The sequence below is a fragment of the Filicampus tigris genome, chromosome 16 (genome assembly GCF_054856515.1).
Source record: "Filicampus tigris isolate MCC_2025a chromosome 16, RoL_Ftig_1.0, whole genome shotgun sequence".
Lineage (NCBI taxonomy): Eukaryota > Metazoa > Chordata > Actinopteri > Syngnathiformes > Syngnathidae > Filicampus > Filicampus tigris.
Genome location: NC_141232.1, coordinates 4,714,781 through 4,739,942, shown reverse-complemented (window position 1 = coordinate 4,739,942; position 25,162 = coordinate 4,714,781). Strand labels below are relative to the sequence as shown.

The 25,162-nt window shown below is 43.2% G+C and overlaps 4 protein-coding genes and 3 non-coding genes across 8 annotated transcripts; 4 read left to right on the top strand and 3 right to left on the bottom strand.

Moving 5' to 3' along the window:
* Positions 1–616: 616 nt before the first annotated feature.
* mgrn1b (mahogunin, ring finger 1b) lies at positions 617–8,177 on the bottom strand. 2 transcript variants are annotated; one of them, XM_086054822.1, is made up of 17 exons: positions 7,825–8,177; positions 7,352–7,470; positions 7,188–7,276; positions 6,966–7,112; positions 6,267–6,384; positions 6,108–6,174; positions 5,980–6,023; positions 5,852–5,899; positions 5,552–5,620; positions 5,318–5,477; positions 5,120–5,229; positions 4,651–4,859; positions 4,213–4,324; positions 4,080–4,125; positions 3,913–4,017; positions 3,294–3,339; positions 617–3,202 (listed from the first exon to the last, which is right to left on the bottom strand). In XM_086054822.1, exons 1-16 carry the CDS (start codon positions 7,910–7,912, stop codon positions 3,299–3,301), a joined length of 1,572 nt encoding a protein of 523 aa, XP_085910948.1. In that variant the 5' UTR covers positions 7,913–8,177; the 3' UTR covers positions 617–3,202; positions 3,294–3,298. The 2 variants fall into 2 exon arrangements, with proteins under 2 accessions (XP_085910948.1, XP_085910947.1); XM_086054821.1 differs by lacking the exon at positions 3,294–3,339.
* A 1,107-nt stretch (positions 8,178–9,284) lies between these two features.
* cdip1 (cell death-inducing p53 target 1) lies at positions 9,285–14,142 on the top strand. The gene is made up of 5 exons (XM_086054823.1): positions 9,285–9,504; positions 11,500–11,668; positions 11,751–11,909; positions 12,173–12,458; positions 12,839–14,142. The coding sequence occupies exons 1-5, from the start codon at positions 9,445–9,447 to the stop codon at positions 12,948–12,950; spliced, it is 786 nt and encodes a 261-aa protein (XP_085910949.1). The 5' UTR covers positions 9,285–9,444; the 3' UTR covers positions 12,951–14,142.
* A 2-nt stretch (positions 14,143–14,144) lies between these two features.
* Positions 14,145–15,054, bottom strand: polr3k (polymerase (RNA) III (DNA directed) polypeptide K). Its single transcript, XM_086054826.1, has 3 exons — positions 14,765–15,054; positions 14,604–14,691; positions 14,145–14,408 (listed from the first exon to the last, which is right to left on the bottom strand). The coding sequence occupies exons 1-3, from the start codon at positions 14,873–14,875 to the stop codon at positions 14,281–14,283; spliced, it is 327 nt and encodes a 108-aa protein (XP_085910952.1). The 5' UTR covers positions 14,876–15,054; the 3' UTR covers positions 14,145–14,280.
* Positions 15,055–15,542: 488 nt separating this feature from the next.
* Positions 15,543–17,127, top strand: rps11 (ribosomal protein S11). Its single transcript, XM_086054825.1, has 5 exons — positions 15,543–15,625; positions 15,940–16,080; positions 16,265–16,340; positions 16,614–16,743; positions 16,949–17,127. The coding sequence occupies exons 1-5, from the start codon at positions 15,611–15,613 to the stop codon at positions 17,070–17,072; spliced, it is 486 nt and encodes a 161-aa protein (XP_085910951.1). The 5' UTR covers positions 15,543–15,610; the 3' UTR covers positions 17,073–17,127.
* LOC147134243 (small nucleolar RNA SNORD35) lies at positions 16,118–16,201 on the top strand. Its single transcript, XR_015090282.1, has one exon. It is a non-coding gene; the product is annotated as a small nucleolar RNA SNORD35 (small nucleolar RNA).
* Positions 16,795–16,874, top strand: LOC147134242 (small nucleolar RNA SNORD35). The gene has a single exon (XR_015090283.1). It is a non-coding gene; the product is annotated as a small nucleolar RNA SNORD35 (small nucleolar RNA).
* Positions 17,128–17,883: 756 nt separating the features above from the next.
* On the bottom strand, positions 17,884–17,955 carry trnae-cuc (transfer RNA glutamic acid (anticodon CUC)). The gene has a single exon. It is a non-coding gene; the product is annotated as a tRNA-Glu (tRNA).
* Between the last annotated feature and the right edge of the window lie 7,207 nt (positions 17,956–25,162).

Below are 25,162 nucleotides of genomic sequence, written 5' to 3'. Positions count from 1 at the left end.
CATACGTCTCGAGAGAATCCAAGAATGCTGATTTGATTTTGTTTATTTTCACAATCTCTTTTTTTTTCGGGGGGGTTGACAAAATGCTTTGACTTCACGGAGTGTCAACTTGTTATTATCATAAATGCCTGGTGGCTGTATTTCATGTGTTTGTTGATTCTTAGATAAAATCCCACTCCTGCTACTTTCAATCCTGTTACTCAAATTCGACAAATCACAGTTACTTCAAAATTAACTTGGATTTAGAGTTGAAAAAAAAGCTACAAGTGCTCCATCTTAAATCCCTATCTAGTGTCTTTACAATTGTGGGTTTTTTTGTCTGTCTGTCTAATTATCTGGAGCCAAAGCAGGTGACACAAAGAAGGCAACACCCGACAATGGAGGATTAGCTTTAGTGTGGTTTAATGTTGCCCCAGCAGCCGGCCAATCACAATCCAGAGAGTGGAGAAGACCTTCAATCGCAAAATTGAAAGGAAATGAATACAGTTCGATTCTTTTTAAAAACTAAGAGACCTTGGATTGAACTACAAATCCTCCAACTGTCGAGATTCTGTTGTATGGTTACTCATCCAAATTCAGCGTGACAAAGAACTCCAAATGACATGGCACCACTTGAGACATTTTTGACATAACGACTGTTTGCTCTTTATTGTTCTTCTATGCACATGCTGCTATACATACATACAAAAGGCTTAAAGTGGAAGTCAACGTAAACATGATTTTTTTTTCCAGAATATGTTCTATGCAAGCCCACTAGTTGAAACAGGGCATTCTGATAAATATTGCGTTTGTGGAATAAGAGCTAATCCACTCGTTTTTAGCCATCTCTGGGGGCGGCCATTTTGTCTTCTGTCGACTGAAAATGACGGCCGTTGTGAGTGCATTTTGCTGCTTAACTTACATTCCACAAACGCAAAATGAATCAGAATGCCGCGTTTCAACGAGTGCGCCTGCTGGGAACATATTCTTGGAAAAAAAATATGTTTGGGTTGACTTCCGCTTTAAAGACAGCATAGCATCTCACAGGTGGGACAAAAAACAAACCATCTAGTGTGGCGTTGTCCTGGATACCAGGTCCATATATGGTCAGAACGAGGACAGGAAGGCACGGCGTCGACTTGAAATGGCACCGAGGAGCCACAAAAAAAAAAAATAAAACTTTAACAAAGCATAATCGATGCACTAACGTAATCAATCGACACCTATATTTCATATTGCTTAATTACAATGACTGTACATGAAATTTCCAGGTTGGGCGCAGATGTGGCGTACTGGCAAAGCTGCTCAGGGCAACGAGCAGGCAAAGGAAGCAACTCAAGGCACAGAGATGTACAAAATGCTCCGTTTTGTTTATCTTGCAACTACTTCACATAAGCAGACGGTGGCGCCGCTGCTACGAGGCGGCCACGCCTACGGCGCCGTCGCACGAGCGGCTGAAGCATCTTGCGTGCGACGGGGTGTTCGGGTTCAAGTTGCAGCTGTTGTTTTCAATCATACAGTGAACCCCCGCATATTCGCATGTTGGGCATTTGTGAATTCTTGCCGATTTTCGGCAAGAATTCATCCCGATCGACTCATCCTGTTAGCCAGTTATTGTATACAAATATTGCTTTTGCGCTATTTGGTGGCATCTTGGTGCCAAGCAACCATGACGAACTAAGGGGAGGCGCCTCATTTAGTCGGGCCATAGCCATGTTTGATCGAAAAAAGTGCTCTGTCGCCATCTTGTGGCATCGATGGGCAAACACAAGCCTTTTTGGGTGGCTTGATAACAGGGGTTCACTGTACACCGTAAATGCATCTAGTCCATTATGTCAATGTATGTATCTTGGTTTTTTTTTCCCCATCTAAATAACATGTATATTGTTATAAGTATACACTTTGAAAAGTAACACAGAATTTTAGTACAGGAACGAGATATGATTTCAATCAAATAAATTGCATATGATTTAAATCATGAAACAAGGCATGTAAAATGTTTAAAATGAGCAAGGTGCATTAGGGCCACGTTGAAAAGTACAAATCAACGAGAAAGGGTAGCATTGTGAGGATGCCATTTTAACAGTCAAAAAGGTATGTTGAAAGAATTAAGCAGTAAAAAGTCACAAGACCAATATACTACTTTTATGACAACGTAAAAATGCTGAAAAAAAAATAAATATGACTAAATAAATCTCAGGAATAAAGTTGCAATTTGTACTACATTAATTATCAGGGATGTTCGATACCACTTTTTTTTTCCAGACAGATATCGGTACGAGGATCCACCCTTTGCGTACCTACTGATACTGAGTACTGACCTCAAGTACTTTTCGTATATAAAATTACATTTAACACAATGACAAGAATTCTAACAAAGATGATGATTCACCCAAGTGTCAAAATGCCATAGAGTAGCGCCAACTACTGCCGAGGATGACATACTCGTTGTCAATTTTTTTTTTTTTTTTTTTTGCCTTTGGTATCCGCGGTTGTTATCGGTATCCTCTACAAGTACCCCGATACCTTAAAATAATGCTGGTATTGGCCCGTACTCACCAGGGTTGAAGTGACTCTATGTTTATTTTTAATCATTTACTTTTATTTGAATGACGTCATGGATTAATCGACTGACTTTCCGCTCACTACTATATAAAAAAAAAAAAAAAAAAAAAAAAATCTTCAGTCATTCAACTAGTCAAGTACATGGTGAGAAAAAAGTTCAAATGTATTCACGCAAATTTGGGATTGAATCCAGCCTTTTTCTTTTCATAGTTGCCCTAATGCACCTTTTTTGTATAATCTCATGGAAAAGTCTGGAATGGATTATAAACCATTTGGTCAGAGTGCAAAAATCACTTCAAAAACACACTCGGAATAGAACATGTCCTGAAAAATTCACGACCGGTGAGTAGCATATTCAAAACACAGACAGATGTTAAAAATAGATCTATATTTATGTCTGAATGCGGCGTTGAGCTGTTGAGTTAAAACAAGACTAAGTGTGCTTTGAGTCGCAAAGAATCCACGTTGGGAGAGCATTTACACAGAATACCGTTTTCCTGACGGGAGGCAGGAAGGAAAGTCGGCCGGGCAGAAAGCGAGGGGCGTCAGGGGAGGAGGTGCTCGTCTTCCCGGTGGAAGCTGCCGGCGGGGCACAGGAGAGGCTGGCTGGAGCAGTTTGTGCCCTGGCTCTTCAGGCTCTCCGTGGACTCGGACGACCCTGCGGGGGCCGGGGGACAAGGTGAGACGGGTTTCCGTCGGCCGTACCGAAAATACAAAGCGGCAAGGGCGGGACAGCAAAGCCTACATACCGCGCTTACTCCTCCATACCAATAGAGCAGGAGTCGGGACCTAGGGCTGGGGAGGAGTGAGGACGGCGAGGAGTAGGTGGAGGAGCGCAAGGAGAGGAAATGTTAGGAAACGAGAGGAGCACGCCGCCCAACGTGCAAAGCGTCGGCGGTGAATTCAAGACGACAGACAAAACATGGCAGAGTGGACACTTGACAGCAGAAAAGACGATTCCCGTGGAGATGACCTCCGCGGTCGCAATATTAGGGACACCCGCAGCATCCAAGGCAAGAGCTACGCTAAGTTTAGCACTTTCGCAACAAAATGATAATTGACGCAGATCAATCATTTATTTTTTTTGCATCCAGAAATTCTTTTTGGGCAAAAAAACATTTTTACAGAGAAAAATAATTTGACTTACAATTAAACCAAAATAAAAAATAAAGTCATTTGGTCATTTTAAATCTAAAATGGATGTACTTTTTAAATCTTGAAAAGTATCATTAAATGAGCATTATTAGCACAGTGAAGGTTTTGGCACAGCTCTTGCAATTCAAGCTGGCAGGCGTACCTAATGAAGTGTCCGGTGAGTGTCCTAGTTGGAATTGCCCGGAAGTTATTAGTTATTGCCACGTGTCTCACCTGGCAACGACAGGTCGCCCGGAGCGTCGCTTTCCGTTTTGGTCAAGCTGCTGCGTTCGCTTCCGCCGTCCTGGAGGATGTCGGCGCCGGCGTGCATCCTGTCGTCTGGAGCGTCAAATGAGCGTCACTCCGAACGCATCGCTCAAGTTTCAAATTGAGCAACTCACCATCATCCGGGGACGGGGAGTCGGCGACGTCCTCGGTTGCCGTGGCCTGAAGCCAAGAAGGAGAACTCGGCGTTCTTGCTTGCGCTCGACTGTTTTAGGGGCAACGGCGCGGGAGCGAGCGACACTAACTTACGTCTGTGGGAGCGGGACTGCTGGACAGGAGCGCGTGCGGCTGAGCGTCCGACATTTCCGACAGCTTCTCCTCATCCTCCTCCTGGATGGGAGAAGATGGCGACCTCAGGGTGCTGTGGCAGGGGGACCAGAGAAGAGGTTGGTGGACACGCTGGCAAACGTTTCTGCTAAGCCTTTTGAAAAAAAATGATCTTATTGCCAACAGCCTTTGCTATTTGAAAATTGTATTCTACTACATTGCGATGTCAACCTGACTTTTGATGAATTGTTCAGATCTAGCAGAGAAGTCGTTGACAATATTCGGGGAAAACTTCCACGGTCCCCAGAGGCTATTTTTGTGTTTTGGTGCTGCTGTTTTGGTTGGCAAAGGAGCTCAAATTCACTCGGTTGACGCTTATTTCGATGTGAGAGCAATCACACGTCTGTTTGTTGTTTTTACCTGTCCGGTGATTTGCTGACTTTGCCTTTCGGCAGACCGCTGTCGCTCACGTGCTCCGGGGAGCTCAGCTGCCGGCCGCCGTCGCCGCCCGAGAAGTTGATGTCGTCGTAGACGGGCGCCGAGGGGACGGCGGGCGATACGGACCGCAGGCCGTTCAGGGCCTCCAATAGCGAGACGGGCTCAAAGCCGGGTGGGACCGAGTCGGTGCCCTGAGGAGGAGCCAGGGAAAAATATTAGGGATGCCGATACTCTACTAGTACCCCAAAACATGCTTAGATACTACGACACCGACACCACTTTACTAGCCTAATGTAGACCTGCTGGGTAGGTGGACTAGGAGCCATGTCAGCAGATACTTTCACGTAAACATGGACGGCATCAATTCCCGTGTTGTGTTTGACGTTTTTCTGAACAATATCGGTGGATCCTTACTAGATATGTAACTACATATATTTCAGGAAAAACCTACCGAGTGCTCATCGTGGTCCATCGTTTGCGCCAGAACAGGACTGAAGGAGACAGGGGAGAGCGCTCCGGGCTTTTTGCGCACCGCTCGGATCTGCAGCAAGGCCCTGAAGGCTGCGTCGGGGGAGGAGGGAGGGGAAACGCGGGTCCGGTTAGGACAGCGGCGTCTCCCTCTATAAAAAAAAATCGTGACGCCACTCACGCAGTCTGCAGATGGGACAGTTGTTGGCTTGGTAGCGCAAGGTGTCGGCGCACGAGTTGCACAGGCACAAGTGTCTGCACGGCAGGATGAGCGTGTCGCGCAGGTCCGACAGGCACACCACGCACTCGTTGCTGTTGTCGCTGTTCTCGTCGTCGGAGGGCTGCGCGCCGAGAGGACGCGTTTGAGACGGCGCGGCGCTTTTCAAAACGTCCCGCCTGGCTTTCATGCGCCTACCTTTGTTTCTTGGTTGTTCTTGTTCTCAATGCCATAGATCTCCTGCAAAAGGTAGCTCACACGGTCCACCTGCAAGCGGGCACAAAAAGCGATTAGGGCATTTATGCTAGCGGAAATGATTCACCATTTTCAACCCTAATCATGATACTGCTACACATTGGTATGTTAATTTATTTCTAAAAAAAATACAATTATATGATTCTTCAGTTACACAATTATGCAATGGCAATAATCACTCGTTCTACACAAAAACCCATCCAAAGGTGTTCCTCATTGATTCATAATAGAAATGAAACCTACAATTTGCTTTTGTTTCAGTGGCTTGACGGAGAAACTGCCATCGACGTGCTGCGGGAGAATCAAAGCACAAAACAAATGTGAGTTGGAGCCACAAAAACGACTTTTTGTAAATGTAAATGTGTACGTACTCGTTCGAAGGCAGCCAAAAGCACGTGAGCGTGCCCGAGGCAGTCTTGGAAAGAAAGCAGAGATTAGTAGTGGTAGTAGTTCACTGCGTGTCTTGTAGCTCGCGGTCTAGCGCTAAACCTCGACCTACCATCCCCGTCGTCGACCACTGCCTGGATGACCATGGGAAAAACGCCTCGATCGAGGTCAAAGTTGAGCTTTCGAAAAGAAGAAAACGCATACGGAAAGGACATTTTATTGCGGTCAAACTGTTTCTGCTTAAACGATGTTGTGGGGTGCAAATACTGACGTCGTCCTCTTTCCACTCGCTGAAGTCTATCTTGAAAGAAGGCATGGAGAATTGCTGGCTCACGCCACGCTTGTAGTGGACCGTCTCCGAGGCCATGGATGGATCCTTCGGGCTGTACCTTCGCGGAACATTGACGGAATTGACAATGAGATTACTTTATTGCTTGTGTTCATGAAAAAAAAATAAAATACAAGAGAGGAGTACCTGGCAACAATAATCACAATCGCAATTGTGCGGAGTAAGAAAAGATAAAATCACTATTATATTATTTTTCTAAATAATTTAGTCCTAGTTAGCAGTGAACAGTCACCTTTTTGAAACGGCATCAAAACAGAATGTATCTTTTTTTCTTCTGTTTTCATTGTCATTCCTCCTCCCGTGGCACAACAACCTCACTCAAACTTCCTTTTCTTCTTCACTTGACTCTCTTCCACAGTATCCATGGCAACTAGCCATTGCTAAGGGCCGGTCAAATCTAGCTCGGCGAATTCCCACTGGAGATACTTGCGATAAAAAGTATATGTGCAAATGTATTTCATTGTCGTACAATCTAGATCCAATTCGAACGCGGTGTTTTGATATGCTCTTGAAAGAGACTAACAACTTAATGTCACGTGTATAAATGTCGTTGTAGGTTTCTCATAATGAGGTCACAAATGAGGAGTGATTTGAAGTTTCTGTACAAAAAGGGATTCTTACACGGCCATCCCATTGGAAAATTCCTCAAAGGCCTGGCAATAGAGGGTGATGGCCACCCGAGCGTCGGCGTCAAATGTGAACTCCACGCCATATTGAACCTTTGGTTTGCCGCCCTCCTCCACCGGCAAGTCAGAGTCGTCTTTATACCTGCGGATCACAACGTTTGACAGGAGTCAATCATACTCCTTAAAAAGCCATTCATGTCAGCCTGATCATACGTACCGGACCAAACGCAACGAGTCCTTCCGAATGTTCACCAGACTCCTGAGGGTTTTCACAGGCTCGTGGGGTGCGGGGGTGACGTAGGGGAACTGGAGGGAGACAAGTTAACATCATTCTGCTTGAAATGCTTCATTCTGAGACGTTTCTAGAGCAGCTGTGTTCACCTGCACTGGCCTATTGCCCAGGAAATTCAAATCCATGTTTTCCCCAAAAAGGTATCCCTCGGGATGCGGTGTGTCAAACTTCTCCCCTCCCATCAAGAAGTGGCTCGCAAAATAATTCCCTGTAAGAAAAGAAACAGGACGAGGGTCATAATACTTTTCAATCACATAAATAATCATGAACCATCACCTCAATTGTCATGAAACTAACTGGCCCTAATCCACAGAAAAACAGCCCAAAACGGTATATTCTCTATAAACTCAACCTGATACCAAAACATTTCAAATCGAGTGTCTAGTTTTAGTCTAGTATTGTATCGCGAGATTGTGACATATTTCAATCTGCAGTTTGCGGAGCTTCGATTTCAAAATGATGTCAACAAAGCAAACACTTAAGGTGTTGTACCCTCCTAGGACTAGAATTAATCATTTGGCCATAAAGCGAGCCCTAATTACATAAAATATCGATGACATACCAGATTTCGGGGGAAAACGATAGGCCGAGTTAGCTTGGATATCGATATCCTCAACGCCAGCAATTCTGCGACTCAGGATGGAGCCCATCTTCGTCTTCCTCCACCGCCTAGAAGTACGTTAGCTAGCAGCCAAGACGGCCAACGGTGCGTCAGCAGCTCTCAGCCGCGCTTGGAAAACACGAACGACAAATAAAACAGTCACGTAATACAATTCGATTTAATTCAACATCGCGATTGATTTGAGGGTAGCTACGCGCTGAATCCAAACAGGAAACTGGGCGAGCTGTTGTTTTGCCAGCGAGATGCTAACGTTAGCGCAGTGTCTCGATCTGATTGGCTGCCAGCTCTGATGCACTTCCTGAACTGGGGAGCGTTCGCTTTTATTCAACGCGACGCCCTTTAGAGGGAGCGGTGCGTGGGGAAGTTTTCATTTATTTATTTATTTATTTAGTTAGTTAATTAGTTAGTCAGTTAGTTATTATCATGTTTCAACAATTCTCAAATACAAAACAAATAAAGCGCGTGGAGAAGTCAGCGGGAGGTCAGGCGGGGATGTCGCCGTGCACGAATATTAGTTTTATTCAACTGGATTGAGGGAAAACAATGAATGCATAGCATCTTATGAAATTGACCCAATTTTCATGTACAGTAATTTGATCAATAACGGTAAGACAAACCCCATTGAATCTTATTTTTGAAATCAATCAATGACTTGATGTGGGTATTTGTATTATTGTGTGAGTATTATTGAAGTCGAAAGTGATTTCCCCCCACACTTTTAATGCCAAAAACGGCGTTACCGTTATGCGTTGCCCCCTGCCTATTCCACCAAAACTAAAACAAATGTACCTTAATGTGTTAGTTACTGTTGTTGCTCAACTAAACTCAACTTTATTTGTTATTATTTATTTTGTCCTTTGAGAACAGCGGCATCATAGCACTTTACGAAACACATGACACTTGACACATGACAACACACTTATTTATTGGCAATAACAATAATACAATCATAACAAACCAAGATTAGCTCTCATTCCTAACCATTCTTCGAATCGGTTAGATGAAAAAGAAGGGATTCAAAGTTTTAAAACAACTATTGGGACATGTAATAAAGACAAAGGCAGTGAGGAATAAAGCAAAGAAGAGCCAAGGGTATTTTAGATAAAAACCTAAAATAAGAACATAAGAGGTTTTGAGTGACTACATTTGGATTTGTGGATACTGTATGCAATTTTGCTAGAATCAATTTATAATTAAGACTTCAGTGTTTTTACCATCGTTATTGAAGAAACCAAACAGTGCATTTTCAATGGAGAAAGGCAACACAATAAAATGGGATACATATGTCCGAAATGTGTTCGTGTGCGGACATTGCCAGAACAAGCTTGGAATCAAAGTCACCTTTGCTCAAAGCATGCATGACGTCACACAAGTCCGCTACAAGCTTTGGAAGTAAACAAGCTGTAGCGTAGTGACGAGTAACATACAAGAATGGCTCGACTCTAGTCTGCAACACACACACGCCTGTGTATGTTCAACGCCATTGATCCAGCTGTACCAACGGAGACGTCGATCAAGTTGTTGCATACACCAGAGGGATCTGGGGACTAAAGTGCCAAGATGGCACAACCATTTTATAATCACATAGCAGACACCGATGTAGATTGTGCTATTTCCGAGGTATGTATGAATTCGAGGGTCATAGCAAATGGTTTTTGCTGTTATGAATGTATAAAGACAAGGGTGTAATGGGTTTCGATAAGTAGTTAGGTTCATTCGTGCACGAAATTAGTATATTCACTTCTTGATTGTCTTCGCTATTGTGGCCAAGAATTTTAAATCATAAAGTTATAGAAAATGATACTTCAAGCATGGCTATTTCAACCGAATATAAAAAAAGACAGAATATAAAAGACACAATATAAAAAGACAGAATATAAAAAACACAGACAGAATATAAAAAACATGACCCATATACACTATACAATACACTGTTTATGAGAGCAAATTTATACAACTAAATTAACGATCTAAACTATGGTCAGATTATGAGCATTTTTGTATGTGGTGGAGCATGCTGCACCCTAACGGCCTCATGTAGAAACTGCAATAACGCAATCACAGGGAATTTATCAGTACAGTTTGCAGAATACGTGATGAATATGCTCATGCTTGCTGTGTAATTTACTCCGACCTTGTATGAACTGTGCACCCAATTTTTAAAAATGTTTCTAAGCTTTGCTGTATGACGCCTAAACAATTGTTTGCGTCGATTTCCTTCAGTTATATTCTTCAGAAGTAGTGTTCAGAGATGGGACTGTTAATTATATCGTTGAAGGTAGCAGAAACCCCCCAAAATACAATTTTACGATATCACGTTTTTTTAACGTCACATGTAAATCCGGTTAGCGGACGTCGTCATACTGTCAAACAACACACGCATCGCTGCCTTCCTGCGTAAGGTATAGCTGCCAAACTCGTTATTAGTTATAATATTTTAATTTTAACACTTGTATAAAAATGATCAGCTGTGTTTGTTGCGCTAGTACATCCATTGTTTCTTTTCGTGAGTGGCTCGAATGACGACGCGGCTAACGTTAGCACAACAAGCTACACTCATCTAATCAAAACAACCGTGTAGCCATTAAAAAAGATATTTAGTTACTTTTTGACGAGTATACTCTAGTCAAAAAAAGTAGAAACGATAGCCTCTCGCTGTCACCGCAGCCTCGGTTTTCTCGCGTCAGCTGTCAACGAGCTAGCATCACTAGCCGCGTTTGCTCCGGTTGATTTATGGCACTATATAATCAACATTTGGAAACGTTTAGGTGCACCGAGTTCTATATATTTTTTTGTTAACCCATTTCCCCTTTGGTGTCTTTTACGTAAATTACGTAAAGGAAGTTATCGGGGGCTGCCTGTGCCAGTAAGCTTTGAGCTGGATAATCTCAGGATTTAAATAAAACATCATCTTGCTAGCTATAGCCGCGTTCGTAAAATGAAACAACACGACGAGCATAACAATGTATCATGAAAACGTGATAATCTATTATATAAATGTAGTAAAGTAGTGTGGACAGACTTACGTTGTGGTGGTCTACACAGTACAGAAAAAAACAATTTGTCAGTGTTTTGCCCCTGCAATGTATTAAAATCAGATCCAACATATGAGAAACACCTCTGCATGGTGCAATGCAGTTCCACACCAATACTGCTAAACCTATTGACAATTTCAAATCAAAATTTGGACGTCAATCCCGCTTTTTTCATTCTGAATACGAATACAAGTTCTTACATTTAAGTACTCATGATACCGAATACCAGTACTTAATGATACCGAATACCAGTACTTAAGGATGTCTTGCATCTATGATGCAAATGTATTTTATTTGAATCAACTATTGTTTAAAAAGCACATTTAATGAGCATATTTTCACTCCCAAAAGATTATATGAAAATAAATTTTAAAACTCTTTTTTTACATGAAAATAATTTTTAAAACTCTTTTTTTGTTTTATGTCCTTCCCTACGCATGTGTATGCACATTTTTAGCTTATAATGTTTTCTATCTGAAAGTGGTTCGTAATCGCCCCCCCCCCCATTTCAATAATAACAAATACCTAATTCGCCTCTCTGAGCAAGTTTGCAGCTCACACTTTTTGCTTTGTGTTGCAGCAGTGTGAAAGAATCCCTTTGAGTTCTACGATTAGAAGTCCTCTGCATCCGACACATTCCTCATCTCAGCAGAGTCCTGTCTCTCAAGCCAACATGTCAAGTGATCCTCCTCCGCCATACCCTGGAGGTCCGAGTGCTCCCCCCGTCGAGGAGAAGAACGGACAAGCAGGTACAAATGAAATCAGTTCTGTTGACTGCGTGTCTGCAGTGCAGCGCATTTGCTTCATTTCCTCTGCCATGTGTTCAAACAGCTCCTGTAAGAACAGGCCCCCCGCAGGGTCAACCTCTACCTCCAGAGTACGGCCCGCCCCCGTATGAAGGCCCGCACCCAGGCTTCCTTCCGCCACACGTGCCCGGAGACGTGCCCATGCCCATGCCCATGCCCATGCATATGCCTCCGCCACCCCAAGGTGACACACAATATCTGATGTACAGTTTCCTCACATAGTGGCTCTTCTACAATAGAGCTCCCAAGAGTAACTATATACTAAGGGTGAAAGATTTTGAAAAATAAGCCCCGACTATCAGATGGATTGTACGTAAATATTTTGTCTTCCAATTTGTCACCAACACTACTCATATTAATTATTGGAACGCTACACAACCATGTGTTTGTCCCTGAAAGTGCACACTGTTGATTTCATTTTTTTTGCTTTTATCTTTTCTCATGTAGGTGGCATGTACCTGCCGCCCCCCCATGGCCACTTCCCGCACCCCATGCCGGGCCACATGGGCCCCGGTGGGCCCACCCCCTTCATGCACATGGGCGGCCAAACGGCGACGACCGTCATGGCCCCGGCGGGCAGTGCCACCACAGTGACGGTGCTGCAGGGCGAGATGTTCCAGTCGTCACCGGTGCAGACGGTGTGCCCGCACTGCCAGCAGGCCATCGTTACGCGCATCTCCCACGACGTGGGCCTCATGAACACCCTCTTCTGTCTCTTCTGCTTCTTTGTGGGGTGAGCCAATAACAGAAGCAGCAGCAGCACTTGGGTCTTGTCACTCTAGAGAGTCATCGCAATAAATTAGAATTTCAACACAATGACGAGAAACAATGTGAAGAAAAGCCGAGCCGGATTTTGTTTGCCTTAAGTATCGGTGGCTGGTATCGGCAGCCTCCACGATAACGTTAGCATCGGGCCGATACCGATATCCTGGTATCGATGCTCGCCCATCCCTAATTAGAATATCGTGGACAATTGATTTCAGTTGTTCAGTTCAAAAACCATGCTGCAATATTTTCAGATTGTTATTTTCAATCATTTTTGATGAGTGATTTCAAGCATGCGAAAACCAAAACTTGCGTCTGGAATTGCTATTCAAATGTTGCTCCTTTCAGGTGCAATCTGGGCTGCTGCTTGATTCCCTGTCTGATCGACGACCTGAAGGATGTGACGCACACCTGCCCTTACTGCAAGGGTTACATCTACACATACAAACGTATATGCTAACCACCACTGACGCTCGCCCGCAGTGCCCCCTCCATCCTCCCTCCCGCCTTTACGTTTGCAACTTGTCCCTCTCTTAATTTGTCTTTCTAAACGCAGCGGGTATGGCTGTAGATATCGCTCACCTCATACGTTCATGCAGACGTTCGATGGGAAGCAATTTTTTGTTTCGTATTTTGTCGGCCAAAGTGAACGCTTGTTACGATGTTACACATGTAAGTGAAGAAGTCATTTTGTTGGGAAGGGCTGTGAAACTGGTCACTTTATCTGGACTGATCCCTAAATCTTGCCATGAGCAATCTTTATTTCCTGTGTTATTTATCTAGAGTATTTAAAGATATGTTTTAACTTGTCCATCTTGAACATTTGTGCCCATGTCACTTTGGCTTCTTTTCTGATCCCTTCTTGAATGTGAACGTTCCCATGTTGATGTAGTGGCATTTTCTTTTTCAGAATCATTTTCATTTGTAATCTTCCAAGCTTCTTTCAGGATGCACAAAGGTGATTGACAGTTGAGCCTGAACCCTGTTCATGATGTACTTTAAGAAAAAAAAGACAGCATTTGCACTTTTAAAATTACCCTGCCCAAAAGTCAGTATAGTTGAGGTTTCTTCCGGCACTGTCGTCAATGAATCCCTCCGTAGGTGCACTTTAGAGGAAGAAGTTAACTTACCAGCGTGTGAATCTGATCTTTCTCTCTCGATTGTATCGCCGCCAAATACTGTCGGGCGGCTTGTGACAGACGAGAATTTGGGAGAACAAGTTACGTTAGTGTCACGCTCATTTTAAGATGATGCTCACAAGCATGTTAAAAATAGAAAGTAGTTGCCAAAATGTGATTATATCCAAGTCAGAGTTGCATAGTGGTGATATATTCAGATTTAAAACTATTCTTAATCAACAGCATGCCCCCTTAATTAGCTTACCACTTCACAGGTACTGCGCATTGAAATGCAAAATAACACCATTAAATAACACCTAAATGTGCATTTCAGTTGCATCTTTTTTTTTTCTTGCAAAACTGCAACTAATTAAAGGTTTTATTAAAAAGTACTGTATATGCCATTGTGATGGTAAAATGCCAGTCTGCATTGCTCTCAATGTGTGTGATCTGTATAACGACATGAAGTCAAATTTGTTTGACAGCTGTACATAGGTACCATTTTATCAATAAAAATCAAGTACATCACTGAAATATTGTCATTTGGAGAAATTATTTATATATACACACATGGTTCTCAAGTACTGAGCGATTGGGGTCACATTTGCAGACAAAACGAAGGATTATTTCCACAATGTGTTCATTAAATTGCTGTAGTGAGAAATACTTTCGTTAATCTCTCCATCTGTGTCCGCATTGAGCGTTGCAGCATTTGTAGAAAGTGGTCATGGGTTCATCGGCGGATCTGGTCTGAATTTGCATGAAATATGCCCGAGGATGTTCACACTTTGGACAGGTTTCTGCATGTAAAAAAACAGAGGCAATAAATTGTCACTTAAATTCTTGGCATGATAACTAGAGGAATGAATAGAATATGAAGACATAATCAAATGCTATACTGTAAATTATTAATGACTACCATTTACTTTCACAGAATTTGTGACGATACAAAGTGCATTCTTCAAACACAGTACGTGTTTGTCATGTCAACGCACCTGCAGTGGAATCCACGTTTTCCCAAGCAGCAGATCCACCCAGAACGTCATCCACCTCCTTTAACTTAGGATACTTTCTGTTGTTTACCTGCGCACAATAAAACGTGTCAGAATTCACGTAAACACTTTCGAACGTCGTATGTACTACGTGTTCGGCCCACCTTTCTCGTGACGTTGTGTATGTAAGGGCAAGTGTTACACGCAAACCTGAGGCATTTCTGGCCCTCTTCGACGATCAAAACATTCCCGCAAGTGGGGCAAAATAAAAGCATGTTAGCGAAGACCCAACGCTACTAACTGCTAGACAAAATCTCAAAAAAGGCGATGTGTGGTATATCACGCCACTAAACAAGCAAGCACACGAGATCGGGGTGTTCCAGAATCAAAACACGAAATGTGAAGATGGTGCTACGCTTATCAGAGCCCGGTCAGGAAACAAGAGTTCGGAACCATTTGATTACAATTTCATTAAAACTCACGGCTAAAGACATTGGTTTAAAAGCATTGAAATTGGTCATAACCAAACAAACATTGACGATACAATGATATTAATGTTTTGTTTTATGATGAGACGTTTGTGTTTTGGTTTCGTTATGTGTTTATTTTCTTGTTATATGTGCTGTGCGCTGCTTTGATATTTTGGATATTTTTTTTAAGAATGTTTATTGACTGTACATTGCCACATTTTAATTTTAAAAAGTTGAAATAAAGGTACTATCCATTTGTATTCCATTTTAACACGTTAACAACTTTATATCATATATTACTATTATGAAAATCTTTACATAATACGTCAAAAACTAGCTAGAGGTACAGATATTACGTGAACTGTGACAAATGCAGTGATTAAAAAACATTCACCAATAACAATTTGCGATATCTTGAAGAAATAAACAAATAATGATTTAAAGAATAAATATTGATGCGTTGCGTCATTTCCAGCGAATCTAACTGACTTCCGTGCGTCGCGCGCATGTTGAGGCCTCTTTACAACTCGGCTTGCCAAGATGGCGGACGCACAAGTACGTTCGAGAAAACGGCCTGGGTGTTTTAAAAGACTTTTTAACGTTTTAACAAACACACAAGTCTAATTTTCTGTCATATCTGTTTGCATGTGGTTCTTTTCACCCGCGAGGGGTAATTTCTAGAAGTTTAGTACCTATTTTAGATGACGAATCTGTTATAGCTCCGCGCACCCTCGTGTGACGCTAGCTAGCGGCCGGAATGCTAACGCGCTTAGCGTAGCTTCCTTCAGCTTCCTCGTAGTTCGTCTTCAAATCACTTCTGTCGTCGTTGTTGGGCATGCTGTGAAAATGTTTGTCTTGTCCTTGTGCAGACCGAGAGGGCTTATCAGAAGCAGCCTACCATCTTCCAGAATAAGAAGCGTGTTCTGGCCGCCGATGGAGGCAAGGAGAGCAAAGAAAAGCTCCCCCGTTACCACAAAAGTGTCGGGCTGGGCTTCAAAACCCCAAGAGAGGTCAATTTTCAAGTCCTACTCTAGTCTTAATCGAAGCTGCAAGTGATGTTTTTCTCACGATGGTCTTCCAAGCCTGCAGGGTTTTGACGATAGCGCCTTTTGGCAAAGCTGATGCAGCCAAATATCTAAAATGTCATATTTGGTTCATCCAACTATGATTAAAATGCATGTTTTATCCCCTCAGGCTATTGATGGCACTTACATAGACAAGAAATGCCCCTTTACTGGAAACGTCTCCATCCGTGGCCGTATCCTGTCTGGTCAGTGCATTTAAGCTTATACATTGCTGCATTGTGAATTTAATTTGGTCCATGCTTGTAACATGGGGCACTCATTCGCTAAGGCACCGTTGTATTATGTGAACTGCTGCTGCTCTTCAAATGATGTTATCTCACGATGGTCTTCCAAGCCTGTGTGGCCCTGCGGACGACAGAACGACACAACTGATCGAGTGTTGGGACAGCGTCAGTGTTTGTTTTCCTGCACCTTTAGAGCTGTTTAAAACTTTGTTTGTGTGTGTGTGTGTCGTGCAGGCGTGGTGACCAAAATGAAGATGCAGAGGACCATTGTCATCAGACGCGACTACCTGCATTACATCCGCAAGTACAACCGCTTTGAGAAGCGGCACAAGAACCTGTCGGTGCATCTGTCACCATGCTTCAGGTACATTCAACCAGTATTAACTCAGATTTTACCCACCCAATTTGTACCCTCTGCAAGTGATGTTTTTCTCACGATGGTCTTCCAAGTTCAACTCTGACGACATCGCCTTATGGCAATGCTGATGCAACCTTGATTCTTCATTGCAATGAGAGAAAGTTAGGTTATTTTTTGCTAAATGTTTTTTGTTGTTCCCCTTACCTTACAGGGACGTCTCGATCGGAGACATCGTGACAGTTGGGGAGTGTCGACCGCTCAGCAAGACAGTGAGGTTCAACGTCCTCAAGGTGACAAAGGCGGCTGGCGCCAAGAAGCAGTTCCAGAAGTTCTAAGCCCGCCAGGAGAAATATGTCACCTTCAAATAAAGGAATTGTTGTTTGAATAATCTCTCCGTTTCACGTTGTCTTCTTTGAATTGCACTGCTCCGCATCACCTTACCAGTTTGACAACATACTGTATGTTGGGTTAAAATGCCGATTAGTCATAACATTAGGTAGATTGGCGCAATCTAAAGAAATACATGTTCTATATCAAAGGTTGGTATTTAATTTCCACTCGGATAATGTGGATTATTTGTGCCATTTGCAGTGGTGAAGACCATACTGCAAGGTACTTAACGATTTGGTCAGACCTGTTAAATTTTTAAATATACACACAAACGCTTTTGTAAATGAACTAAAACCTTTATACATTAGCTCAATTTGACCTTATTGAAACTTAGACTGTTGGTTGCCTCACAACTTTTTGCAGTTGTCTGTTGCTTAATGGCCAAATTCACCGAATGTGGTTGATCTAATTTCACTCACTGATTAATATAACCATGAACGGTTCCAAGGATTGGAATTGAGTGTCAGATGTGACGTGGTTTTACTGGGTATTGAAAACCACAGACTTTGGAAATTTATGCGACAAACATACATTCAAGTTAGGTTGTTAAGAAAGCTGAGGTGTCTGTCAGCATCCCAATAGCAGATATCAAGGAAGGTTACTCAAATTAGCACTGTACTGTGTCATGTATACGATTACTGGCCTTTGTGTTTGTAGCATTGTCTTTGTCTTATTGGCATTAAATAAAAATTCACATACGAAGTGCAGAAAATGCCTAAATATGCGAATATAAAGTGTATGCAGACCAAAAGGTAGTTCCCTGACCGGGAATCGAACCCGGGCCGCGGCGGTGAGAGCGCCGAATCCTAACCACTAGACCACCAGGGATTGATACTCTGTCCCACGAAAGGTTTAAAATATAAAAGTTACAATTTTGTTCATGGTTAACGGGAATATTTTCAAATCGACCTTTCAATTCTTTTAATCTCATTTAACCGGAATGCCTCCGTGATCGAACGAAATGCCTGAAACATGCAGTTCTAACAATGGACACAAGAGGGAGCCATATTACCGTTTTTAACTTGGCTCACAAGTTTTTAACTTGTCTTGCTCATTCCAGATGGAAAAGCGACATTAGGATAAAACTGAAACCACAATAATAAACATACAGCACTGAAAGGAATATAAGATCAAACAAACTACTTTTACCTTTTTGAGATTTTGACTATTTTTTAATTCTCTGAGAACACATTCTCTAAATGACAAAATTTCTATTTGAATGTTGTCTTATAAAACAAAAAAATGTTGATTTTACTCAAACTTATAACTGATTATGATTTTACAGTGGTCCCTTTGAGAGTTGTAATGTTCAATTAAAACATCTGACATAGCTGTACAGTATATCAATATTCTGCATCCAGCAGTGTCCTCTACATGTAAAAATAAAAGGATTAAACCATCAGCTCAATTTGCATGGGATGTTATTTCCAAGATGCAGGTCAGCGTTGTTACTGCGTCACTTGCTCACTTTTGTTGTCTTTCAAACGAGTGCGCGCTGTGTTGTGTTTAGGGCACACTGCCTGTGACCACGTGACCTCCTTCCTATTATGCACACTGACTGACAATCGTGCTGAGGGCTCAATAGTCTGAGCTGCCGATAAGCACATGCAAAAGCTTCAATAGGCAACACATGTCATATGCATATGCTGGACGCCGTTTGCTGAATGGGAATCGGGCGAGAACCTCCATTAAATAGTAAGCCTCAGGCCGTCTGTCCTCTCTGGCTTTCCAAAAGTGAATTTGTGAAAATGCCGGAGTACACAATGCTAACGACGCAGAGAGCAAGTGGTTAAGTTCAGCTATGTAAGAGCTCATAATGGCCGCTTCCGCTTCTTACAAGAAAATATTGACCTAAAGTGTAATGTTTTGGCTACAGACTGCTCTTGTACTTGGGTCTTTTCCTGGCGCGGGGAGGTTGGGAGGTCTCCAAATAACAGACAACCCAGCAGGCCGCATGAACACATCCTCCCACTGAGTGTTTGCTCGGGTGCAAAGGTCTGATTGCCCCCCACCCCCCAAAAAAATGTCTTAATAAATGCAAGCCGGCATTGTGTAAACTCTGTTTGTTTGCATAGCTGCAGCTTATCGTATCGGCGTGTTTTCTTGAACGCATTTCTCAGAAAGTCAACACAAGTTTACTATGTTTGTAGCATTACATTAGACTGTATTTTTCTAACATCAACATCATCCTGTATGTACTATATGATGTGCAAAAGTAATGCACACTTTCATTGTTATTGGTGCAAATCAAGCATGGCAACTATTTATCATAATTGTAATAATAATATTGTCATAATAATTACAGAACTCACTCCATCCATTTTTTTTACAAATATCATTTAAAACGGATATTAAAAAGCATTTAAATATATATTTTTTTAAATCCCAAGCGTCCTCCATTTTCTACTGCTCATTCCGTTCAAGGTCACATAAATAAATAAATAAATAAATACCTGCGTACATAAATACATAAGGAAACACAGTAAAGGTCCATAATTTCCTCATATATTTTCTGACTCTTAACAAACACAATGCTAAATAGGTACCTCCCTGCCAGTGTCAATCAAAATTATTCAAATGATCTTGGTAAAAGCACAGGTTGGATGCCCTTCAATTGTGCCTGTGTACCTAATGTTTTGTCTGTTTTAACAGACCAACATTCCATTACGCAGCCAACATACTGCCACTCTATCAGTGTCATGTGGCGTGTTAGCAGTCCCGCTAACTCTTGCATACATTACCCAGCATGCTCAAAACGCAAAGGGACGAGCCCACGCTGACCACTATCAAAACACAGGCCTTCTGTAGGCCCAGCAGGGGTCAGGGGTTCGAGATTAGGGGCACTGGGGGCGGTGAGTGGGGTCATAAACCTGCTCCCCACCATCGGGGCACCGCTGAACAGATGGAGGCCGTGACATGCCGCCCTGTCGTATGCTCACTGTGACCCTCTGTAAACTTTCACATCAGGGTAGGGTCAAAAACCCAACATCTGGACTTGTCATCATCATCATCATCTCTCCTCCTCCGCCCGACGACAAAAAGGCTGCCTATGTTGCCGGCGATGCAAAACGCGCACGTGTACATAATACGTGAGGTGCGCTATTATAAGCGTGTCAAGAACGGTCAAAAGGTGCCGGTCACGGTTATCGTGTCCTAACTGATTTAAAATGCTTCCCCAGATGTCTCTATTACTCCGCAAGATCACATTTCGGACTCATAAAAGCTTGGTGACAAGCAAGCGAAATTGCAGAATGGGCATAATTCAGCATCATGCACCATATCGGTGCGTATCAATTCCAGTGGCGGGTTTTATGTCTGTCCTTTGCGGTATATGGTAAGCGCGTGTTCCACCTCAAGCTTGATATGCTGTGTATTAAATATATGACACACATTCCCAATTCAATTTAGATGTCTCCATATCAGGCGCCATGTATTGACCACATCAAAGGTTCTTAAGATTCTAAACATATACACCTCTCCAATAACGGATGATCCAGTACGCACATCTTTCATATATTTCAAAACCGATTTTCCAATTTTGACCGTTTTTTTGTTTACATCCCAAACAGACATATATAGTTTGTTACTGTACTTTTATGATCACCGTGAGTTCTTGACAGGCGGCTCCAGGATTTTTTTTTTTTTTCCTAATCTGGTGCTAAAGCGGGGCTTGAGCGATACATAGGGCGCCTGAGGAAATCATTTAAAAAGATATTTTAGAATATCAAACAAAATGCTGGAGGATCTTAAGTGGGGCTCCACAGATCTCCGACGGGACTACAGCACCCCCTAGTCTAGCGCCACTCCTGGTCGTTGACCAATTTGTCTCGCGATTTTCCACTTCAGTCACACTCATTAACTGACCCAAACTTCAACCGCAACTCTAACCCTACTCGAACCCACAACCTCACTATTACCCCTCACCCTCACACTTGGGTTAGCGAGGTCTGACCTGACCTCAATCACTCAACCCGAGCTCGAGATTCTTCCACCGAGATTCCAGTCAACGAAAGGCGTCTCAAATTCCGCTGGTTGCGCTTCTTTGTCGCCGCCGTTTCTCCTTTGCGCTCGCGTTTTGAACGTGCAACAAAGGCGCCGCAAAGTGAAACACTTGAGCGCATGAATGGTAACAGAAGAAAGCCCAAGGAAAGGCCCTGCAGCCACACAGCAAGTTAGCGTCACCGCAGTGAGCGGGAATTCAGGCCGGCAGATGGTGGGGCCGAGGCCCCCCCGAGGCCCCCGAGGCAACGCTACACCCTGGGACCCGGATACCTAATCAGACCCATTGAGTCGCTCACCTGCTGCTCGGGCCGCTTACAATGTTATCTCATCTCCCTGACCTATTGTGGGCTCCCGTCGGTGGTAATGACAAGCCAGGGGAGCCACTGGCCGGCTGTCCCCGGAGAGAGGCGGGATCATGGGAAACGTCGGGGTAATCCATCCCTGCGTCTTTCGCCTCCTGCGCCGGATCGTCTTTCTCATGCCTCCGTGCGCTTTGATTTGGAGGCGGCTTATGGTTGTTTTTGCGCGTGAGCATTGACGGTTTGAGATGGGAGGTGATAATCGGGCGTGCTTGTAATTGAGCAAATGCCGTTAACCAAACCGGGGTTGTAAGCGAGTCCTTTATAGCACAAATGAAGACTACACAAATAAAAAAAGAGTTTACGTCTCCCACACACTTTTGAAGCACATTGTAAATGCAGGTGATCATGTGCCTTTAAGAGGCGGGGCCTGGTGGTGTGGCATGTGACGTGTGGGTGTCTTAGGTTTGTCAAGGAATACATTTTGGAACTATTCCAGCCATCCCAGAGAGCAAATGGTAGAGTCGATCTTATACGTTCACTTTTAAAACAGAACCAAATGCTTTTTGATCCATAAAGGCCATCGTATGTCTTGGTGGAGGCGTGTCAATGTGTCAACAAAGACATTTTGGAAACATTCCTCAATTCCAGAGAGTAAATGGTAGTTCCCAGCCGTCCATCCATCACATAAGTTCACTTTTAAAATGGAGCCAGATACTTTTTGATCCTGACTTTGCAGTATCGTTTATGTTTCATGCGCCATTGTTGTTGGGTCACAAAGGGAAGGAAGTTGAATCGAGACGTTCACAACAATAGAATGATGGTGGGGGGGGGGGGGGGGGGGGGGTAAGGACAATCTTCCTGTTTGGCCACAAAAAGAGACCAAAGAGATGAAAAGGAAAGAACTCGCCTCATCACTGTCACTTGGTTGCCTTTGTAGTCACACAAGCAGGGTGGAAGGCAGCCGTGAGTGTCAGTGCAGAAACTTCGCTGGGTGGCTGATGCAGAAATGTGACAAAGATGCTTCGTTAATGTATAAATACAGCAAATCCGCCATGAGAATTCCCTATGATTTTAGAGGGAGAAACCCCCTCCCTTCCCCAACCCAAACGGCGCCTTGAAAATTGACCATAACCGACCCAGAGTGACCCCAGAGCCCTCCACGCTGGTCATAACCCCGGTTGACCTGAGGGGTGTTTCGCAGATAACCCTCCGTGTGCCATTGTGCGCCTGGCAACCAGAGCAGTCCTGTTTGTGTCAAACATGATGGAGATAACAGCCATTCCCAAGCATTCCCAATAGAAGAAAAACAAATCATAAATTCCCCTAGGAAGTCATACAAGCAAATCTTATCTTCGGAAGAGATAGCATCTCTTATAGCCCAACACAGTTAGTTTCACAAATATTAAAGGGTATAGTTTTCTTATTCAAAAAAACACAAACCTTTTTGGTGTGTTCTTGGATGAATAGCAAGTCCATTCATTTCAAATAGGAAAGACGACTTGAGATACAAATGTTTTGAGATACAAATGTCATCAAGGACAAATGAAACTCAAGGCACCACTGTCTTCAAAATATGGATTTTCCTTAAATCTGGCTACGTGTTTTATAGCCTTTTATGCTACTAGCTGGGCACGCTAATGCTCAAGCTAGCACCTTTGCTTCTCGAAATGCAAAATATGATAAGACATGATTGTTTTTTTTGTTTTTTTTCAAAGGGTAATTTTAGTTCAGTAGCATTAGCCTCACGGCGTATCAATCAAGTCACACATGCGTTGCTTTTAGCGTATAACGTGACCAGATGTTCAGTTCAGGGCTTAGATGCTATCAATGCATGCTTTCATTTCCACATCAGCGCTGCGGGAATAAATCAACTCCGCTTTAAGCACCGATCAATCACGTCTCTTATCAAGGCATCCACTTGTGCTTTTCATATACAGTGGAAGAAACAAGGGGGGTGATTTAATGAGACACGCATGGAATAAAGGATGAAGAAGGGTGGGCGGGGGGGATCAAAGCTGCTCTACCGCATCCTCGCCCAGCGTAAACATCACAGCAGAGTCAACTTCCTCTGCTCGCACTGCTGCACACACTTCCTGAGGCGATCCAGCCGAGGCATCACATTGCACGCCGTCCTCTGTGAAATCTCCCATCATCCGCAATGTCCTCATGTTACTGTCGTGCGTCTATTTTGGTCACAGACGCCAGGACACATGTCTTCACTTAGTAAGGAGTAGTAAACAATACTGAAGTGACTTGTTTTTTTTTTTTTTTTTGCTCAGTGCTTATGTTTTCTAATCATACCCTTTGATACAAAATTCTTGCTATAGCGTGTTTACCAAAATGTTACTTTCTTCTGGCTTCCAACTGGCTATAACGAGTGATGAGGGTTCAGAGCTACAGCCCCCGTTTGCTTTTTTTATTCGAATTGGAAAATTGGTTTTGGATTTGAAATACGCGAGTGCATTGAATCGATCGAATCGTTGCACTTTGAAATATATCGAGACGCGTATCGAATCGTCTTTTACTGGAGGGATTCATCTTGGAAAGAACGGGCATGTGTGCAGTACTGACAAGTTCATTCAAATGTATGTAAAATGACAACAAAAAAGGTCAATGCATCATACCCTCTCAAACTGCGCCATATCGCAATCGTAATCCCACTATCCCGATGAGTCGAATCGTTCCACTTCCTAATCGAACCGTCCTTGAATCGTTTCGCACCCCACATACCGAAAACCGTATTGAATCGTCTTTGTGGGGAGATGTACATACACATATGAACTTGTGTATAACAAATAGTGTCCGATCATTGATTTAAAAAAAAAAATCTTTTATGGCTTGGTTTGAGTACAAGCAACTTGTCTATGCATTATTTGATGGTACCACATCAAGGAGGATGAGCTCCATGTGCAAACGAAAGGCAGCTTTTGCTAGACTCACACATGATCTCCCAGCTCCAGAAGTGCCTTACAAGCAAACAAAATTATCAGAGATCAACTGTCTTACATTAGCTGTACACACTAATTCTGTTTGTTCACTGGCTTATTTTTGATTTCCGGACTCCACGGCAGCAGATTGATATCTTCTATGGCCGCAGCCCAATGGAAACAGCCCCGCCGGCCTCTATCGTCCATACTCACAGTGAGCGCGCAGCTAGTGGAAAAATATGGTACTTAAGGCTATAATTGAAGATGCGATTGGAGAGCGGCGGGGTGTGGGGGAACAGTAGATACGTGAGAGTTTTCGCAGCCCGCGGCAAGTCCCACCCAGGGAGGCCTGAGAGGAAGCAGTGCAGCTGGAGGTCAAAGTTGGCTGGCTCTCTTCATAGTCACTGTTTGTCCTCGTATTATTCTAGTCGACGCCAACACACTCAAAGATCTTGACCTTGGATCGAGTCCAAGGACTCTTCTCAACCAGGACGTTTTTGTTGGTCCCCTTAAGGAGATGATGACCGGAACGAAGCTTATGCAAGGATAGCTTTTCATTTCAGTATGTGGCATGAAAGACCCCCAACATTTTGCAATCAGCGCTGACCTCAACGTCCAAAATCACACCCAGGTTTTTAACCTGTGAGGCGTGTAAAGGCAGCGTTCCTGCTTTAGTTAAACGTTTCTCTCTCTGGCCTCAGGACTGATGATTAAAACGTCAAGTCTTATTCTGGTAAAGCTGGAGGAAGTTCTCTGCCATGCAGGATTTGATGATCTGGATACAGTTAAAAAGAGCATCCAATG

What these genes read in the sequence shown, in the direction of transcription:
- mgrn1b (XM_086054821.1), bottom strand. Translation starts at nt 7,912, where the DNA reads ATGGGCTCCATCCTGAGTCGCAGAATTGCTGGCGTTGAGGATATCGAT. An exon ending in AGTGGTCGACGACGGGGATG is followed by an intron (nt 6,024 to 6,107) that starts GTAGGTCGAGGT and finishes TTTCTTTCCAAG; the next exon opens with ACTGCCTCGGGCACGCTCAC. An exon ending in CTCCCCGTCCCCGGATGATG is followed by an intron (nt 4,018 to 4,079) that starts GTGAGTTGCTCA and finishes TTGACGCTCCAG; the next exon opens with ACGACAGGATGCACGCCGGC.
- cdip1 (XM_086054823.1), top strand. Translation starts at nt 9,445, where the DNA reads ATGGCACAACCATTTTATAATCACATAGCAGACACCGATGTAGATTGT. An exon ending in GGAGAAGAACGGACAAGCAG is followed by an intron (nt 11,669 to 11,750) that starts GTACAAATGAAA and finishes GTGTTCAAACAG; the next exon opens with CTCCTGTAAGAACAGGCCCC. An exon ending in CTCTTCTGCTTCTTTGTGGG is followed by an intron (nt 12,459 to 12,838) that starts GTGAGCCAATAA and finishes TGCTCCTTTCAG; the next exon opens with GTGCAATCTGGGCTGCTGCT.
- polr3k (XM_086054826.1), bottom strand. Translation starts at nt 14,875, where the DNA reads ATGCTTTTATTTTGCCCCACTTGCGGGAATGTTTTGATCGTCGAAGAG. An exon ending in TACACAACGTCACGAGAAAG is followed by an intron (nt 14,692 to 14,764) that starts GTGGGCCGAACA and finishes TATTGTGCGCAG; the next exon opens with GTAAACAACAGAAAGTATCC. An exon ending in AAACGTGGATTCCACTGCAG is followed by an intron (nt 14,409 to 14,603) that starts GTGCGTTGACAT and finishes TTTTACATGCAG; the next exon opens with AAACCTGTCCAAAGTGTGAA.
- rps11 (XM_086054825.1), top strand. An exon ending in GCTTCAAAACCCCAAGAGAG is followed by an intron (nt 16,081 to 16,264) that starts GTCAATTTTCAA and finishes TTATCCCCTCAG; the next exon opens with GCTATTGATGGCACTTACAT. An exon ending in CCGTGGCCGTATCCTGTCTG is followed by an intron (nt 16,341 to 16,613) that starts GTCAGTGCATTT and finishes TGTGTCGTGCAG; the next exon opens with GCGTGGTGACCAAAATGAAG.